An 18006-nucleotide genomic window follows, 5' to 3' on the forward strand; every position below is an offset into this window, starting at 1 on the left:
AAACTAGTTTCTGTCACTAGGGGTGGCCCAAAATTTTCTCATTTGATGTTTGCAGATGATCTCTTACTTTTCTGTCAGGCTACAAAGAGTCAAGTCCAAATGGTCATGCATTCTCTTAACATTTTTTGCAAGGCGTTTGGCATGAAAGTGAATCTTGAAAACTCTAAAGCTTTTTGTTCTAAAAATGTGACTGCTCGTAGAAGAGATATTTTTACTAGTGTTTCTTCAATACGTTTTGCTATGGACTTAGGAAGATATATTGGAGTTAACCTTAATCATTCCCGTACCAGTAGGGCTTCTTTTCATTCGGTGATTGAAAAGGTGAGGGGAAGATTAGCTAATTGGAAAGGAAGGCTTCTAAATAAAGCAGGGAGACTTTGCCTGATCAATTATGTTGCAGCATCCATTCCTGTCTATCATATGCAGGTATCTTTTTTTCCAAATTGGGTTTGCGATAAATTGTTTCTATGATGAGACAGTTCCTTTGGAAGGGTCAAGTTGATGGTACATGTCTTTCTCTTGTTAATTGGAGGACCGTTATCACTCCAAAGAAATTTGGTGGCCTGGGTGTTAGAGACCCTGCGTGTGTTAATATATCTTTACTTGGTAAATTGGTGTGGCAACTTTTTCATTGTCAGGACAAGGCTTGGGTTGCTCTATTGAAGGCGAAGTATCTGAGGAATGAGGGAGTTTTAGATGGCCCTGTCCCTTGCAATGCTTCTCATGTTTGGAAGAGTATCTCAAAGGCTTTTGGTGCTCTTAAAGATGCCTTCTCTTGGTGCGTTGGGTCACTTGATCAATCTTTTTGGTTTGACAATTGGAGTATTGAGGGTCCAATTGCTCAAGATGTCCCTTTTGTACATATATCTGACTCTGATTTAACTATTAGAGACGTTTGGAAAGATGGTCAATGGAATCTCCATGATATTTTCTCTATCATTCCAGAAGATGTCAAACAGCGTTTGAATGCTTATAATCCGGATTTGAATGCTGGAGAGAGTTCGGGTTAGTCGTGGGGTGTGGCATCTTCTAGACTCTACTCAACTAGGAGTGGGTACAGTTGGCTAGCCAAAAGAAAGTTTGACTGGAATGAGCATGATAATTGGTTGTGGGTATGGCGTCTGCATATTCCTGAGAAGTATAAGTTCTTGATTTGGCTCAGTCTCCATAATGCTATTCCTACAGCAGAGTTTCGTTTGGGTCGTGGTTTAGCTTTATCTAGCACCTGTCATCGGTGTCAGAATGGTTCTGAATCCACTCTTCATTGTCTTCGGGAGTGCCCTAGTGCCAAGGAGGTCTGGACCCTTTTAGGCTTGTATTCAGATAACTCGAATTTACATGATTGGCTCTACAGAGGTGCAAGGAGTGGAGATGTTTTTCTTTTCTTTTCGACCATCTGGTGGATTTGGAGAAGCAGGAATCATGACTTATTTAATATAGATGATTCATGGAGTGCTAGTAAAGTGGTGAGTTTGATTCGTAGTTCAGTAAGGGAGTTTCACACTATTTTTGCTATGCATCAATCTCTGTCTCCTCCTTCACTTTGTTTGCATTGGGTTCCACCTCCAGTTCATTCTGTTAAATTGAATTGTGATGCTAGTTGGTTTGCTCCTTCTGGCTATGCTGGTTTTGGTTGTATTATTCGCAATCCTGATGGATGTTGGTTGAAAGGTTGCACTGGAAAAGTCGAAGTGTGCAGTGTTCTTTTTGCTGAATTGTATGCAATTTGGAGAGGTTTACTTCTTGCTTGGGAGAGTGGATTTCGTGAGGTTATTTGTGAAACAGACTGTTTAGAAGCTCTTTTCTTGGTAAACCAAAGAATGCTTAGTAAGGATATTCCGGAATGGGATTTGGCAAAGCATATTCAGGAGGTTATGAATTGGAATTGGAGAGTCTCTATTCTTTTAATTCAGAGGACTGCAAATAGTGTTGCAGATTGTATGGCTAAAGCAGCTGCTTCTGTCGCGGACATTCACTCGAATTGGAGCCAACCATGGAGTGAGCTTCAACATCTAATAGATTTAGATATGACCCTAGCCAATTAATTTGGTTTTGTCTCTTTTTTCTTTCTTTTCTATTTAGTCACCAAAAAAAATATCATGTGAATTAAGTCTAATTAAATTTAACAATAAAATTTAGGTGAGTGAGTGTATAAAAGTGATGGGAATTATTTTTGTTGATGTTCAACTCACTTAATTTGGTTGACAACAAAATTTTTCCCTATAGTATTACTCATATTTATTATATAATATTTGATGTCTATTATATTATGAGTAAATAGTTATTTTTAATTATCAAAAATTTAAATGCAGATAAAATTAACTATAAAAAAATTAAAATTAACTTTATACTTATAAAAAATATATTTTTACAGATAAAATTATGCAGATCGTAAAAAATTAAATAAAATTTTTAAATTATCCTCTAATTTAACTTAACTCTAATTTTTAATTTTACTCTCTATCATCACTTTTTCAATTCCAAATTTTACCACCACTCTCATGTTTAACTACTATTATCAGTGCGATCATCACCATCCTTCTTTCTCCCTACACTGGTTCCAAAGTTTAAACTAGAGCAAGAGTATAACAAAAGTTAGCAGAGCTATTAGAAGAACAACAACTAAGGGGCGGCGCAACGTCGCATTCGTTGGAAAAGTTCAACCAAGTTAGTCTTTTTGGTAACGGAGTTCAACTAAGTTAGTCTACATTCAATAAAAATTACTTTTATTAGTAAGGGTGTGAATCTCCAACTACGTGAATGTTCTCGCGTTCCTCTCCTCTTCCTCTTCCTTCTTTTTTCCTTTTTCTTCACATTTCTCTTCCTTCTTTTTCGCGTTCCTTCTTCTTCTTCTTCGTATGTTTCCTTCTCATCTTCGTTCGTTTATTTCTGTTGTTGTTGCTGCATTTTTTTCCTCCTTCTCTTCCTAGTGATTTTGCAGCATTATGGGTTTCTTCTTCTTCTTTATTTGAATTTTTTTATTTTTGTTAAAAGAATAAAGCCAGAAGAAGAATGAGAAGGTAAAATAAGAAGATGATGAACAAGAAAAGAAGAAAAAGATGATGATAATGATGAAGAAGAAAGAGGAGGAGTTTTGAGTTCAGTGCATTCTAATCTTAACTGGTTTTAAACTGAGTTTGTTTGTGTATCGTCGTCATTAAGAAATTTCGGTGCATTTTAGATTTGAACTATTATAGATATAAAAAGAAGATAATGATAACGATGATAATAATGATGACGTAGGAGGAAGAGGAGATAGAAAAAATTCAAATGAGAAAAGGAGGAGGAGGAGGAGAAGAAGAAAAAGATAGAGGTAGTGGTGACAACAACGATAATGAAGGAGAAAGATGAGAAAAAATATGAGGAGGAGGAGGAGGAGAAGTTTTGAGTTATCATTTAGTAATTTCGGTACATTTTAAATTTAATTTCGATGTATTATGAATTTAATTTCGGTGTTTATTTGTGTGTCGTCGTCATTAAAAAATTTCGGTACATTCTAGATTTGAACTGTTATACATATAAAAAGAAAATGACGATGATGACAATAATAATAATAATAATAATAATAATAATAATAATAATAATAATAATGATTATGGAGGAGGATGTGGAAAAGAAAGAAGGACGAAGAAAATCAAATGAGAAAAGAATGAGTAGGAGAAGGAGATGGAGGTGGTAGCGTGGTGGTGGTGACAACGAAAATAATGAAAAAGAAAGATGAGGAAAAAAGAAAATAAGAAGAAGAAGCAGCAACATCACGAGTAGAAAAAACAAGAAAATAAATAAATAAAGAAAACAAAATTGACAAAGAAAGAAGTTATCAAAAGACAGCTACATATAATGATAGTTTAGTCAAAAGACAACTAGAGATAATAACATGTGGATGTTAATTAAATTATACCAACTTTATTGAACTTAATTAGATAATTAATTTAGTTGTAGAGCATTATTCTTATTATATGTACCAACTTCATTGAAAAATTAATATTAAAATTCAATAACCTTCTCTTTTATTCCTGCATTATTTTTAATACAGGTAAATTTTACATTTTTTTTAGTAGATATACTACTTATCATTATTTATCATGATTTAAATATATTTTTATTTGGATATATGATAAACAAAAAGCAACTTGCTAAGAATTTTCTGAATCACTTGAATCAGCCTAAACATCCAGATTCAATTCTTCCCCAACATCATCATCAATCCTCTATCTATTATATGCAATAACAGATATTAGCTAATTAAAGTTGAAGTTATAAAATATAAAATTTGCATTTGACCTATATCTCTCAAACACAATTTTTCCTTTTTTGTATCTTTGATTTTTATCATGTGCAATCACATGAAGAAATTCAAACTAGATATTAATCAACATTAACTGATATCATTTTTTAGTCGTAAGAAGACACTGTCCAAAAAATGTCCCACATTTGGCGTCTTCGGGCTCCGCAAGAATGTGCCGAGTCTCGACGAGACACGTGAAAAAATTGTCTAAAAGAGAGAAGGTGTTGGTGTTAGTGTCTAAGAAGAGTGTGAGCTTCTTGAACTGTTACTGAAGGAGGGAGAAGTCGTCGGCAAAGTCAGAGAAGTTGAACTGGAAGAGGAAGTACCAATCGTGGATGTGAGCGTTCAAGTGGACATCGGAGATGGCGATGATCTGGTGAGCAATAGTGTGGTGGGAGCCTAAAAAGGTGATAGGCGGAGGGCGAAATTGCAGAGAGTGAATCCAAAAAGTAGTAGTAAGAGAGTATGGCGATACATGCAACTAAGAGAACATAAAAGAATGTTTATAGATAGTAAAGATAATTTAGGGATTAATATTTTAAAAGAACAAAAAAGGAATCAAATTGTAAAAATAAAATTTCTTTCACCACATCAACTAATCATTACAGTATCAATATGGTAGGACTCAGTTTAATTCAATTTTCTAATGACATGTAATTGACATATAGTGTCTTAAAAATTATTGTGAGTCTTAAAATATAATTTTAAGAATAATTTTAAATAATTATTAATTTTAAGAACCAGTTTAATATTTGAGTGCGAATTTAAGAACTAATATAAAATTTAATTCTTAAAAATTAAAGTATAATTTAATTTTTTATAAAAATATTTTCATCAAAAGTTTATAAAACCAAAACTCACGAATAGCTAATTTTACCAGAAGCATACATTTATTTAAATAGGAGTTAACATAAAGTCTAACTTAAGTAATTTTGTTATATAAAAAAAGTATACATTTCTTAATAAAAAGTCAGGTTGAGAGTATATTAATATGCTATTAGATTTTATTTTAATTTTTTTTCATAAAAAAGAAAGATTAAGGAGACAAAAAAATAGGTCAATGAGTTATAATTTAAATGACATAATTTTTTTATAATCACTTAAAAAATCGCAAATTCGAACCTCCATATTTTCGATAAAAAAGAGACAAAAAGATAAGACTGTTAAAATGGGTTAAATTCATCGGACTAGCTCGTTTATTCATTTAAATGGGCGGATTTTGTTTCTAAAATTAAATCCGTTTAAATTTCGGGCTAAACGGTTGAGCCCGATTAACCCAAAAAAGTAACGAGTTGGCCTAAATAGGTGGTCCGTTTATTTTTTATATATTTTTTAAAAAGAGTAGCATTTTAAACTGATATTTTTCCTGATTTGACCCATCAAATAAAAAATACTGTTTATTTAAAATTTTGACCTAAAAATGATATTTTTTGTCAAAATATTTTTTAAAAAATAAAATAAAAGGGTAAACAGAGCCAGTCCGTTTAACTCATTGGACTAACCATAAATGGCGAAAAATTATGGCCCGTGAATGAAGCATGCTTAAATGGGTCAAGGCTAAATGGGTTGGGCTAGCCAATTTGACACCCCTGCAAAAGGATTAATATATCATCGGCACGTGAAATTAGGTTTGTTGATAAATATAGAACATCTGCTGCATACAAATGTCGTCAGTGATGGACATTATTTGAAATCATATTAGCCTATCAAATACTTGTACATAATTCTTGTATAAAATGTTGCTCACCCTCTTTAAAATGACTTTATATGTTTTCATAAAGACCATTTTATAACACTACAAAATTTATGGTGCGTGAAATAGCAAAGAAAAACGAACATCCACAAACAAAAATTACTTCTTCTTGTGTGTTTGGTATAATCTCACCGTTATAATAAACTCGCAAATTTATAATACTTTTTAGAACTTCAACTTTACTCAACCCAACTTTTTGGACACAACTAAATATAAAAAAAATCACAAGTATAAAAGATATAAAATAAAGAGGAATAAGAGTGGAAGTAAGGTATGAATCACGGATGAATTTGCTTTAATATCTATAGACAAGGCTCTCGATTATTTTTTTTTTGTACAAAACGTAACTTACGTTTTTCAGCCTTTAATAAAAAATTTTCGCACATTTAAAACACAACCTACATTTTGATTTTTCAAAAAAAAAATTAAAACGCAAGATACATTTTGTTTACATTAAAAAAAAAGGTTAAAAATGAAAAATACAACCTACTTTTTTGGGTGTTTTAAGGAAAAAAAAAGTGAAAAAGCAAAATTCAATCTTTGATTTTTACTGATATCATTGTAGTATAAATATTTTATACATTTTTATTTTATTAAGTTACACGATAATTATTTTCATATGTAAAAAAATGAGCCATGTATGTATGAAGTATATAAATATATTCATTTATTTATTTTTATAGTTTCTTCTTTGAGTGAAATAGTAAAAATTAAACAGGGCTCATGCTAAAGAATCTGCTGGATTGTAGCTTTACTTGGTCCAAGGCTTCACTATTGACCAAGACAAAGCTCAAGCCCAAGCCCATTTACACTGCCATCTAAAACCCTAGCAGCTGCTGCAAAAAACAGCAAACCCTAGCAGCATACCCGCACTTATAAATAGTTGTGTGCGTTCTCTCATAAATCTCAGCCATCGGAGCCTCCCGAGTCCCGAATCAAAAATGGCGTTGCCGTTGCTTTCGAAGAAGATCGTGAAGAAGAGGGTCAAGAAGTTCAAGAGGCCCCAGAGCGACCGCAAGATCTCCGTTAAGGTATAAGCTTTTTTCTCGCGCGCCTCAAATCTTGAAATTTGTGTAATTTGATTTGATTCATGAAAGGATATGATGATAGTATTTTGTCGCCCCAGTCTTAATTTGCACCTATACAAGGTGTAAGGTGGTGATTGACATTCTTATCTGATCCTTTTCTTAATTTGAAATTTTTTAAAAAAATTATTATTTTTGTTTCAATATTGATGATTTGTTCTTGTCTTATATAATTTATACTGCAAATGGGATGTGACGATAAACTTGTTGACACCCAGTCTTACCATCTATTTTGATGCATGGTGACCCTCTGACTATCTGATCCCATTTATAGTCTTTCACATTCTAAGATCTGAACTATTTGTGTTTTTTTTTTGTTTAAATTTTGAACTTGTTTAATCATGTTTTGTATATTGGGATTTGATGATAATTTATGACACCCAGTCTTACTTGCTCCTTTGGTGTGCTACCTGGTGAGAGATTAATTTCCTGATCCCTTTATCCATGTTTATAAATGGACCTCAGTGTCTTACATTTTTCAAGTCATTGTTTTTTTTCCATGTATCTGTGCTTTTATGTTTGAACTCACTGTAATGCCCCTTTTCATGAGAATAACAATGTTGATGAGATATGAGGATGCTTATCCACCTATTCTGTAATAGAATGATGATTCAAAACATGCACTACCATCTGATCTCATACAATTGATTCAAGTCCTTACTTTTGTGTAATTGTTTCTTTTGTTTTGTATCAGTGGTTTGATATTGATGTGTTCATGCCCGTGGTATCTAATGTCCTGAGTCTATGCCTGTACCTGGATGTTTCGTTTTAAGGGCATATAGAAATTTTTACAGGCCTGCGACACAGCTGGCTTTTGTTAATAATAAGCCTTCTGTTACTATTTTCCTGTTTACATCTTGAATTCACTTAAATATGTAATTCATCCCTTTTGCAATAAAATCCTTTCCTAAAACAAAATAAATTGTTAGATTTTACATTGATTAATGTTTCCTTTCTGCAATCAATGATGCATCTTTTTCCCAAAATTATGATCATCTGTGATTAATATCCAAATTATCACCATCTTTCGACTGAGATTGCAGTAAAGATGTTCTCCATTCCTGGTTTTCTGTGTAGTCAATAGATTGATAGGTTGTGATTGGTTTCCAATGTTTTTAAGATAAATTTTTCTTGTATTGTGTTAAACAGGAAAACTGGCGCAGACCCAAGGGTATTGATTCTCGTGTGAGGAGAAAGTTTAAGGGATGCACGTTGATGCCAAATATTGGTTACGGGTCTGACAAGAAGACCCGACACTATCTCCCTAATGGTTTCAAGAAATTTGTTGTTCACAATGTTAAGGACTTGGAACTGCTCATGATGCACAACAGGTTCGTCATTTAACAAACTTATTTTAGTGTGTTAACTGAATAATCTGAATGGATTATTGAAATAAGGTATTCTATGATTTCAGGACCTACTGTGCAGAGATTGCACACAATGTATCAACAAGGAAGAGGAAGGATATAGTGGAGAGAGCTGCCCAGCTTGATGTGGTAGTGACAAACAAGACTGCCAGGCTACGCAGCCAGGAGGACGAGTAGACATTCAATTAATGTCTTTTATGTATTTGTGTTCTTTAGGTTTTTGACCGGTATTTTTATTTGTTCAAAACAATTTGTAACATGGTATACAATTAAAGATGTTATTTCGCATTTTGTTTATCTTGTCATCTCAAATTGTTTCTTTTGTCACGGGAAATCATATCCATTTTTCTCGGCTAATGAGGTGATTTATTCTATAATTAAGACGGAATGCTAAAGAAATTACTCACTTGTAATTAGTTAGGAATAAATGATAACTACTAAAATCAGTATGATTCTGTAGTTTTTATAAGACTACCATAGACTCGGTATGAATCAAATTACAGAGAAACCAAAGCGGATGATTATAAGACTACCATAGACTCAATCTTTCCTGCATTTTCGATATCTGATTGATTTTATTTAACAACTGCATGTTGATTATGTGAGAAAGACATTCCAACGTTAAATCCTGCGATCATTACTTGCTAGCTTCTTGGTGCACAAATGGAATATGCTACTGGAAATGTTATTTTGCAACTTAAAACTTAAAAGGACTCCCAAGTCCCAACACGAGTGTGCATGAGATCCTAACAAAAATGGACTGCATAGTAGTGTAACAATTAAGTAATTCCTCCTTTTTAAAGTGAGTCAACTCGGCGGAAGGCAAAATTCCATTAGAGCATCATGAATTCCTAGGTTCCATGTTTTGCTAAACACTGAACATGAACGTGCTCATCCTTGTAACTCCCAGTCATAAGGTTATCTTACTTGGACCATGGAAGCTGGCCGTGTTTTGTTTAGACTGGAATAAATCAATGAGAATGAACAGTATGTGAAGACAAACAGTTATTAACACAAAACGCAGATGGTAGGACACCCAGTAGTAAGGTAAAAAATGGTGTCGTTTTAAAATGAAACCCATCCTAGAGCGTAGAGGTATACGAACGACAGCAAAGTATAATCAACAATGGACGAAGACATGGAAGGTACTGGTTTGCCATAAAATTGCAATCCCCTGCTGTCCAAGAGATCTGTTATTGGCTTACTGAAACGGTGTCAAGACAAGTAAATGATGATTGAAATGCACAGTTGCACACAGCAAGACGGGTAGTTAAATTTCAGAAAAAGACTACAGGGCTTTGCTGAGCTAGTAGATTAAGTTTGGCTATAAAGTCCATAATGTGCTAAAACATAAGTATCAAATAGAATCTTAAACGCCTTGGACAAATGTTGCATGAGCTAATTTAGACTTGAAGCCCTTCTTAAGTTTCAATATAGAGACGTCTCAATCTATAAGAAAACATTCTAACGAAGAGGAAGAGAGAAGGGGAGATCCCATAGTTGTACTTGTATAACATCATGGCAACTCACAAAATCATCAATCATCATTAGAATACAATAAAAGAACAAGCAAGTGCAACAAGAAGCTCGATTTACCCCAATGGTATGAATCTGAAACTGACTAGACCTGATTCAACTATAAAAATTCCCAATAAACATTGAAACCATGAGCATCAACATGATCAGCATGTATTTACGCCGTCCTTGCAATCTTTAGTCAAATTATAGAATGTCTCTACGTGTGTCTTACCACGATAAAAGACTTCTGTATCGACTGCAGCTCTCATGTATCCATCGAACTCGACGGGTTTTCCATTGTTGAGAAGCGTGGTTTCGTTGTACCACTCACTCGTAGTTCCCCACAGTTCCTTATAATCATCAAGCAAATGGACCTTGTAGTTGGGTCTCAACTTGTCGAAGTAATTGTAGAAAGGCTCATTGGTGGCAATATACAAATTCCTCTGAGGTTGGATCATTCCTTTCAGCTTCTCAACAAGAACATCCGGCGATGTGTCGTAATCTAAATGAGGCCACAGCTCCTTGTTCTGAGCTTTCTCCCCTCGAACCACATGGACTGCATCAAAATCCCAGTCCATCCTTCCACTAATCTCTGTAACAATATTCATCAACCTCTTGGACTTCCACAAAGCATGCCAGGGCCTCTGAATATACTTTGCAGCCTCGCCTTCGCAGACTCTATACCAGTAATTCTCCGGCTCCGGCGCATCAAACTGCCTCCAAATGATGGTGCTCTTGTCCTTCTTAAGCTGCATGGGAGTCACCTTGTGTGTCACCACCTTCCTAACAGGAACCTTGTTCCTCTTCAAATGGGTCTTATCCCACTTCTTCCAATCTCTCACGAACTCACCTTCCTCCACAATGGAAGCCACCTCCTTCAGATGCTCGAAATCGAAATAATACCGAAAATCCTTCCCTTCCTCATCCTTATGGCTAGGATTATATGTTGCAGCTAAGCAAACACTCAAATCCATCACAAAAGTCCTATTCAAAAACATAGCCTCACCCAATCCACACAAGAAACTCCACATATAATGGTTCATCCCTTTGCAATAATCCCCACCCCTTGAATAATACAGATACTTGCCATTCCTAAAGTTAATTGCGGATCCCAAAGTAGGAATAGTATCATTAATCTCATCATCACGGTTTGAAATTTTTGGCAAAGCCTTACCCTTACCGTTGGCACCACTGCGAGCACCTTCATTTCGCGGACGGAGCGCCGGGTTCCTCCGCGCATTGCTACCTGAATGCCATCGGCCGGCGTGCACCACCTTGTACTTACAATCGTCGGTGAGCTGGAGCTTGAACCGCCGGAAGTCACGGTACTTCCGCCACGACTTCTCCCTCTTGTTCCGGAACCGCCACGCGACGTCGCACTCGTCGGCTGTAGAGCCGTTCACCGGCGTCTGGTAATCAAAGAACGCGATCGACTTGAACGTCCTTAGGTTAAACCTCTCGACTGCAATCAAGACGCGAGGATCGGAGCAGTTTAGGGTTCCGGCGGCGGCTGCGTCGGCGCAGGGTCCGCGGACGACACCGACGGCGTCATCAGAGTCGGCAGGGGAAGCTAACGGCGGGGTTAAATTTGCGATCCGCTCCTCGGCCTTCTCGATGACGGCCTCCGTGACGGCAGGTGCGGCGGCCGATTGTGAAGGAAAGGGAAGCGGTGGATCCTGTGGCGAAGGGGAAATATCCTCGCCGGTTTTGATGATGGAAGTGTCGATGTGAAACGTGGCATTTTCTGATTGGGTGAAGAGAGTAGTGAGTGCTGGCGCTGATTGGAGCCATGGGTCTGGTGGCTGGTAGGTAATGGCAATGACGGTGAAGATTAGGACCGAGAAAACGAAGACAGAGAAACAGAGGTTGCTTATGAGCTTTATCATGTTCTGTGCTATTGGCTCCGCTGCCGTGGTGGCGGCGGCGGCGGAGCTGCTTGGGTGTGAGTGTGAGTCCTTCATTGTGTTTGTGAGATCTGAGTTGTGGTGCGGGGTGGGTTCAAAGAAGAGAAATCGATACGGCAATGCGTAGTGTGGAAGGAAGGTGGTTCAGATGAGTAGGATCTGTTGAGCGTGATTACTCACTTAACTCTCTGATTGCTCATTAATCTAATCTTTTTTATTACTACTTACTTTCTACTTACTCCTACTGTCATAGCAGCGGATACAGTTTGACTCTCTGAGGATCAAGATTCAAGAGTTCGATTCTGTGGTTGCCATATTCTTCTTCTTCGGTATGTCGGTCTTCGTTTGTAGCCAACGAATTTACAGTTGTAAGTATGTTGTCGCCGTCTCTTTTATTGTTTTCTCTAATCTAAATACTTCTCTTGGCCTACATCTTCTATCATATTCTTACAACCTTTCCAACCTACCTACGATTATTGTTTTCTCTAAAACTTTCATGCAATTATTTTGATGTGAAATTATTAATCGAGAATTGTTAGATATGATATATTTAAGGCAAAAACTCACCTGCAGTCGACTGCAGGTGAAGTTGCTTCTGGATGGCTGACACGTGTTACTATATGGTTTAAAAAAAATCGGTTTATTTTATATAAATAATTTATTTAAAAAAACCGGTTTGAATTAGACAAAGCAGTTACTTTTATTCCCTCCTTCTTCGTTTCGCACGTAAAATTCGTTCTCTTTCAATTCCTTTTCAGAACTAATATGAAACTTTCAATTAGGTATGTTCCTTTTATTTATATTTCTTAATCAAATTTATTGTTTCAAATGTATTTCTTAATTTATGTTTTTATTCATTCCTCCGTGAATGATGAAAATTATTTAATAAATACGTACATATTTATGTCATCACACCATTTTGATGTTCAGGATCATAAATGCCAAGATAATTCATGGCAATTTCATGTGATGGAAGATAAAAATGTAATTATGGTATAACGTAGACTAGTTGATAGCATGAGCATTGTTAAAATTTTGGCATGATATCTTTCATATTTATTATATGTCTCTTTAGTTGGTGATGTTATAGTTTATTGTGATGATATGATGGTAGTTTAATTGTATGAGTTAGGTCCTTTTTATTTGGTTGAATTTTTTCTATGGCTATCCTATTTTTGATGGCAATGTCAAAATAAATATTTTCATTAGTTGTTCTTTTTTTTCTCTATTTTTGAATCAATTTTATTTTAAAAAAATTTATTAAAAATTTTTGTTGTAGACAAAATTAATAATATTATGTTCAATTATTTAAGGAGACCAAATTAATATTTTGATTAGATACTTTTGTTTTATTGAAAATAAATTCTAATTTCATTAAAAAATAAATTCTAGTTGATAAGTAAAAACACAAAAACGTGTATGACAGTGAAATCATAATTTCTAGACAAGTAAATTATAGTCTTATTATCTTAAAAAAATAATTTATTTATAGAATAATATCGAAAAATCAACAATAATTTGCATGAAAATAGTTTATTAGTAAAATAAAAGTTAATTGATTGATTACCATAAAATTTAATTTAACGATAAATTTGCAATTGAACATATTTTTACAACTTAATTTAAAATCTGTTTACTGCTTAATTTAAAAGCAACTGAAAATGTAAGTTATGGAAAACAAAACAAAACTCATCAAGAAAATAGAAACAGAGACACAAAAAAAGCCAGATGATATCATTTATGTCATTCCTATAAAAAAACCATAAATTTTGTTTCTTTTTCAGAATAATAAATTTTACTTTTTCAAACAATTTGTATACATATATTTGACAAAAATTAAATAAAAAAAAGTTTCAGATAAATTTAAAGAAAAATGGGTCAATATGAATGAAGAAAAAGAACATATCAAATTCATCTGTTAGGAATTTAGGAATAACATACAGTAAAAATTTAAATTATTTTAAAAGTAGTTATTTGATCTATTTAAACCGGTTTTTTTAAATAAACCATTTGTATAAAATAAATTGATTTTTTTTTAAACGTAACACGTGTCAACGATCCGGAAGCAACTTCACCTGCAGTCACTGCAGGTGAGTTTCCACCTATATTTAAACATCTGAAATAGAGCTTGTTTGGGTGAGCTTCTAAAAAAAATCTTTTTTCGAGTTAATTTTTTTTTAAGATCTTATAGAGAAGTAAAAGTAATTTTATGTTTGGATATCTCATGTAAAAAGGTCTTTTTATCTATCAATTATGTTTGGGTATAACAATATAAAAGTACTTTTTTATTTATTTATTACATGAAAAACATCTTTTTTTTAAGGAAAAAAGATCTTTTAAAAAAAGATGTAAATTACAGCTTCTCAAAAAAATCTTTTTTTAATTTTACTAGTGCTTTTACTTTTACTACTAAAAATTTGTCAAACACATTAAAAAATAAAAAAAAGATCTTTTTCATTGAAAAAAGATCTTTTTTTTAACAAAATAATGGCGCCCAAACATACACATAATCATTCAACTATTCTCAATTAATAATTTCACATGTCTCCCATTTAAAAATATTCACATTTTTAGTGTCTTAATACATTGTGATATGTTTGTTTTGAGGTACCGAGCAAAAGACTGAAACTTAGCATGTTTGTTAATTTAGAGACTGATACTAAAATTTTTGTCCGTATCTTTAAAATTTCAGTATTTTAATACTTTTAAAAAATAGGATACATGAAACTAAAATTTTTAGAGACAGATACTAAAATTTTAATAACATTTTATACCTAAAATATCCTCATTTCAATTAATTCCTTCCAATTTTATCTTTTGTACAAATTAAAGTAGAGTTTCATTCTTGTTTTAATTTTTATCTCCCATTGCATCAAACAGGATACTGAAATTTATTTCAATCTCTGTCTCTCAGTCTTTCCGTCTCTGTCTCTCCACCAAACGCTAGCTGTGTGCTAATAATTTTGTTTATTTATACAGTTATTCGAATCGAAAGAAATATTCACTATGGTTTCTTAGACAAGATATTCAATCAAAATTCGTTGCATTTTGCCAGAGCTATGCCCAAAGTGGTGTGCGTGGACTGAAGTAATTATGTGCTACTGGTCTCAATAGTTGGCACTTTGAAAACATTTTTTCCTAAATAAAATCACCCAAAAGGGATTGTAAGCTTGGAAGTACGTGATTCAAAGCACCTATATTTTATTTACTACACATATGAACATAGTTCAGTTGTTCACATCAACTATTATGGCATTTCAGGTCAGCGGAATGCATGGTTGTAATCATGATAACGGAAATTCTTGTATATGAAGTGAGCTAGCCAACGAGACAAGGCGAATGAGAGCACTGCAACCACAACCATTGAACTTCTTGTGAATGTAGACATGGTTCCCTGCTTCATTGCAGCAACAATCCCTATTGAAGCAACACATATGATCTGAAGCGCCACTTCAGCCACATTGAGGCTCTTATATGCACGGTTGCAGCTCCGGCAGTTCACCACATGCGACCAATACCTGTCAAAAAGCTGCTCCCTGGGTGGCGTTGGCGCAAGAACTCCACTGTATTTACCTCTCCAATCAACTTGCCCACCTGCATACTTGTTTAGCCACTTTCTAAAACCGACCACAAGTGCATCTGACTTTGTTGGCACGAAACAGGCTTTCGCCCAGTTCGCTGAACCAACTTCCATAAGTTTGTATTCCTGTCAAAACAATTTCATCACTTCTCAGAGGATGGTAACCAAAGGAAGAGTAGTAGCTATTCAGACACAAATCTGAATTACCTCAACATGAAGAAGATATAAATCTGAATCTAGAATAAGGTTTTGTCCAATATGAAAGAACCACCGCGGCACAATTTTGTCCATCCACAGTCCAAAGTTTCGTGGGAAGCACCATATCAGTCTGCTTTTACCAGGACTAACCGGAATGCAAACAAAGATTAAGGAAAATTTCTTCTGTTTTGATGACTTCTGCATTAATCAAATTCAACACACATTATACAACCTCATAAAAAACACTGTTGGTATGTTTGCACCAAAAACTCACATTTCTCAATAATTTACCTGATTTTCACCGGATGGCGCAGGTTGATCGTGGCTATATGCATAAAATACGCATGGCGGCATGAATTTGCTTTTGCTCCAACCCTGCTCTGCTAAAAAACCGTTGACATCTAACTTTTCAATTGCCAATTCTAGTGGCCTGCCTCCTTCTCTATCAACTTTCTCTGCAGAGTCAGTTAAGCCATCTACACATGTGAGTGTCATATATAAAAGAAAATATAAATTGAACTGAATTTAAAGGATTTATCTTATATGCCTTTTGGTTTCTGAGTACGCATTATTCCATAATGTGCGTACGGAACATGTGCAGGGTCCATAAGGTTCTCGATCAGCACCTCATAGCTGAAATCAATATTCATTTTGTTAGAAAGCTGTGCTAAGCGGAAGAACAGTTTTCATGACTTGAAAGAAATCTCTTGGATACTGGAAATATGATACATACCCATAAGGAATATCTCTGTTTCCCATCAAGCTAGTGTATGAGGGATCATCAATCTCTGGTATGTATGGGGGTTTCTTTCGTTCAAGAATATCTTTATATTGAGGATCAGAATTTGGCCAAAACCACAACATACCATTCTGCACAGTACTTGGGTATGCGGCTACACATGCTTTTTTGAAGGTATGAAACTGCACATTACCACAACTTAATGATTGTTTTATAGAGCATATCAGACAATGAAAGGAAAACAAGACAAAAATTAATAGAACACTGATTATGAATGTTACTAATAAGAATTGTTATTACCGGAGGAGCATCAGGGGGTGCCTGAGGAATGAGCTTACAGTCCCCAGAGCCATTAAAACACCAACCATGGTAGACACACTGCAATCTGCCCCATTGATCGATCCTTCCCTCAGACAAAGGTGCCAATCTGTGAGGGCATGCATCATCAAACACCTTCCATGCACTCTCATTCCTATCCCACCACACAACCACATCAATCCCCAACACTTTCTTCCCGTGGGGTGCCCTCTTGTCAAGGTCACATATTGGCATCACTGGATACCACTGAGAGTACCAATCAAACTTCTCTCCCTTTGATTCAACTTCTGTCTCGGCCTCAGGTGTGTTGCTGGATTCTGTCAATGGAGATGGTGACAAGGCAGTGAAAAGCTTGGATTTTGATTTGTTTCCATGAACTATAGAGCGTAATGGTGAATTGGTTACTTGAGTAGTAGTATTAGTAGTAGTAGTGCTGAAGAACATGGATTTCCTAAGTGGTGGGGTTGTTGGTTCATGCGGTGTTGGGATGTGAAGAAATGAAGGAGCAGAGAAAGATATCATAGTTTCCATAGTTCCCTTTGGTTCAATGAATCCAAAGGAACTAGAAGTACGAGAGAGGAACACAAATGCAAGAAACCCAACACTTCAACTCATCAGAAGATGTTGAAGAAAAACCAGTGGCTCAAGTTTGTCAATTTTATAGTGATCATTCCGTTTTTGGTATTTATGTGACGAAAAGAAACCTGAGCCTCAAAAATGTGCAAGGACAAAATGCTTTTTCAACACACTATCTCTATGTGTGGATAAACTACCCATACTCGACACTTTTTTAGTAGAAACTAGTGTAAAACTAGTGTACATAATCTATTTTATTGTATTTATATAATTTATTTATAAAAAGATTAATATATAGAGAGAAATTGTTATTGAAATATTAGAAAAATAAAAGCAATAAATTTATAATCGTTGAAAAATTAATTTTATTCATAAAATCTTTTAAAAATAAATTTAAAGAATAATCTATTTTTCAGGATCAATTTAATTATTAATTCTATAATTTATAAAAATGTAATGTATATTTTATCCACAAAGAAAATGGCACAGTCAATTTTTTTAAAGGGAGTATAGGGAGCCAATAAAATATATATACAACGTGTACAATAGAGGTATAGTGATGTTCGATTCAGTAGGATATTAGATGTTTATTATCCCTGATATTCGAATGGTTATTCTGGATAGTATGGATGTATTGTGTTTGAGAAATTAGTAGTATTTTACTCTGGATGTTTATTTTT

The 18006-nt window shown here is 34.5% G+C and overlaps 3 protein-coding genes and 5 non-coding genes across 8 annotated transcripts; 6 read left to right on the plus strand and 2 right to left on the minus strand.

Annotated features, from left to right (window-relative positions):
* Positions 1 to 6894: 6894 nt before the first annotated feature.
* LOC107482261 (60S ribosomal protein L32-1) lies at positions 6895 to 8790 on the plus strand. Its single transcript, XM_016102701.3, has 3 exons — positions 6895 to 7072; positions 8276 to 8457; positions 8541 to 8790. The coding sequence occupies exons 1-3, from the start codon at positions 6983 to 6985 to the stop codon at positions 8668 to 8670; spliced, it is 402 nt and encodes a 133-aa protein (XP_015958187.1). The 5' UTR covers positions 6895 to 6982; the 3' UTR covers positions 8671 to 8790.
* LOC127745973 (small nucleolar RNA U31b) lies at positions 7138 to 7223 on the plus strand. Its single transcript, XR_008007597.1, has one exon. It is a non-coding gene; the product is annotated as a small nucleolar RNA U31b (small nucleolar RNA).
* On the plus strand, positions 7315 to 7391 carry LOC127745975 (small nucleolar RNA U31b). Its single transcript, XR_008007599.1, has one exon. It is a non-coding gene; the product is annotated as a small nucleolar RNA U31b (small nucleolar RNA).
* Positions 7483 to 7562, plus strand: LOC127745974 (small nucleolar RNA U31b). Its single transcript, XR_008007598.1, has one exon. It is a non-coding gene; the product is annotated as a small nucleolar RNA U31b (small nucleolar RNA).
* On the plus strand, positions 7690 to 7766 carry LOC127745934 (small nucleolar RNA Z195/SNORD33/SNORD32 family). Its single transcript, XR_008007558.1, has one exon. It is a non-coding gene; the product is annotated as a small nucleolar RNA Z195/SNORD33/SNORD32 family (small nucleolar RNA).
* Positions 8083 to 8168, plus strand: LOC127745935 (small nucleolar RNA Z196/R39/R59 family). The gene has a single exon (XR_008007559.1). It is a non-coding gene; the product is annotated as a small nucleolar RNA Z196/R39/R59 family (small nucleolar RNA).
* Positions 8791 to 9971: 1181 nt separating the features above from the next.
* On the minus strand, positions 9972 to 12367 carry LOC107482260 (uncharacterized). Its single transcript, XM_016102700.3, has one exon. The coding sequence runs from the start codon at positions 11970 to 11972 to the stop codon at positions 10176 to 10178; it is 1797 nt and encodes a 598-aa protein (XP_015958186.1). The 5' UTR covers positions 11973 to 12367; the 3' UTR covers positions 9972 to 10175.
* Positions 12368 to 15096: 2729 nt separating this feature from the next.
* LOC107482259 (protochlorophyllide-dependent translocon component 52, chloroplastic) lies at positions 15097 to 17403 on the minus strand. Its single transcript, XM_016102699.3, has 6 exons — positions 16733 to 17403; positions 16427 to 16614; positions 16241 to 16326; positions 15985 to 16148; positions 15703 to 15891; positions 15097 to 15621 (listed from the first exon to the last, which is right to left on the minus strand). The coding sequence occupies exons 1-6, from the start codon at positions 17279 to 17281 to the stop codon at positions 15178 to 15180; spliced, it is 1620 nt and encodes a 539-aa protein (XP_015958185.1). The 5' UTR covers positions 17282 to 17403; the 3' UTR covers positions 15097 to 15177.
* Between the last annotated feature and the right edge of the window lie 603 nt (positions 17404 to 18006).

The sequence above is a fragment of the Arachis duranensis genome, chromosome 3 (genome assembly GCF_000817695.3).
Source record: "Arachis duranensis cultivar V14167 chromosome 3, aradu.V14167.gnm2.J7QH, whole genome shotgun sequence".
Taxonomy (NCBI): domain Eukaryota; kingdom Viridiplantae; phylum Streptophyta; class Magnoliopsida; order Fabales; family Fabaceae; genus Arachis; species Arachis duranensis.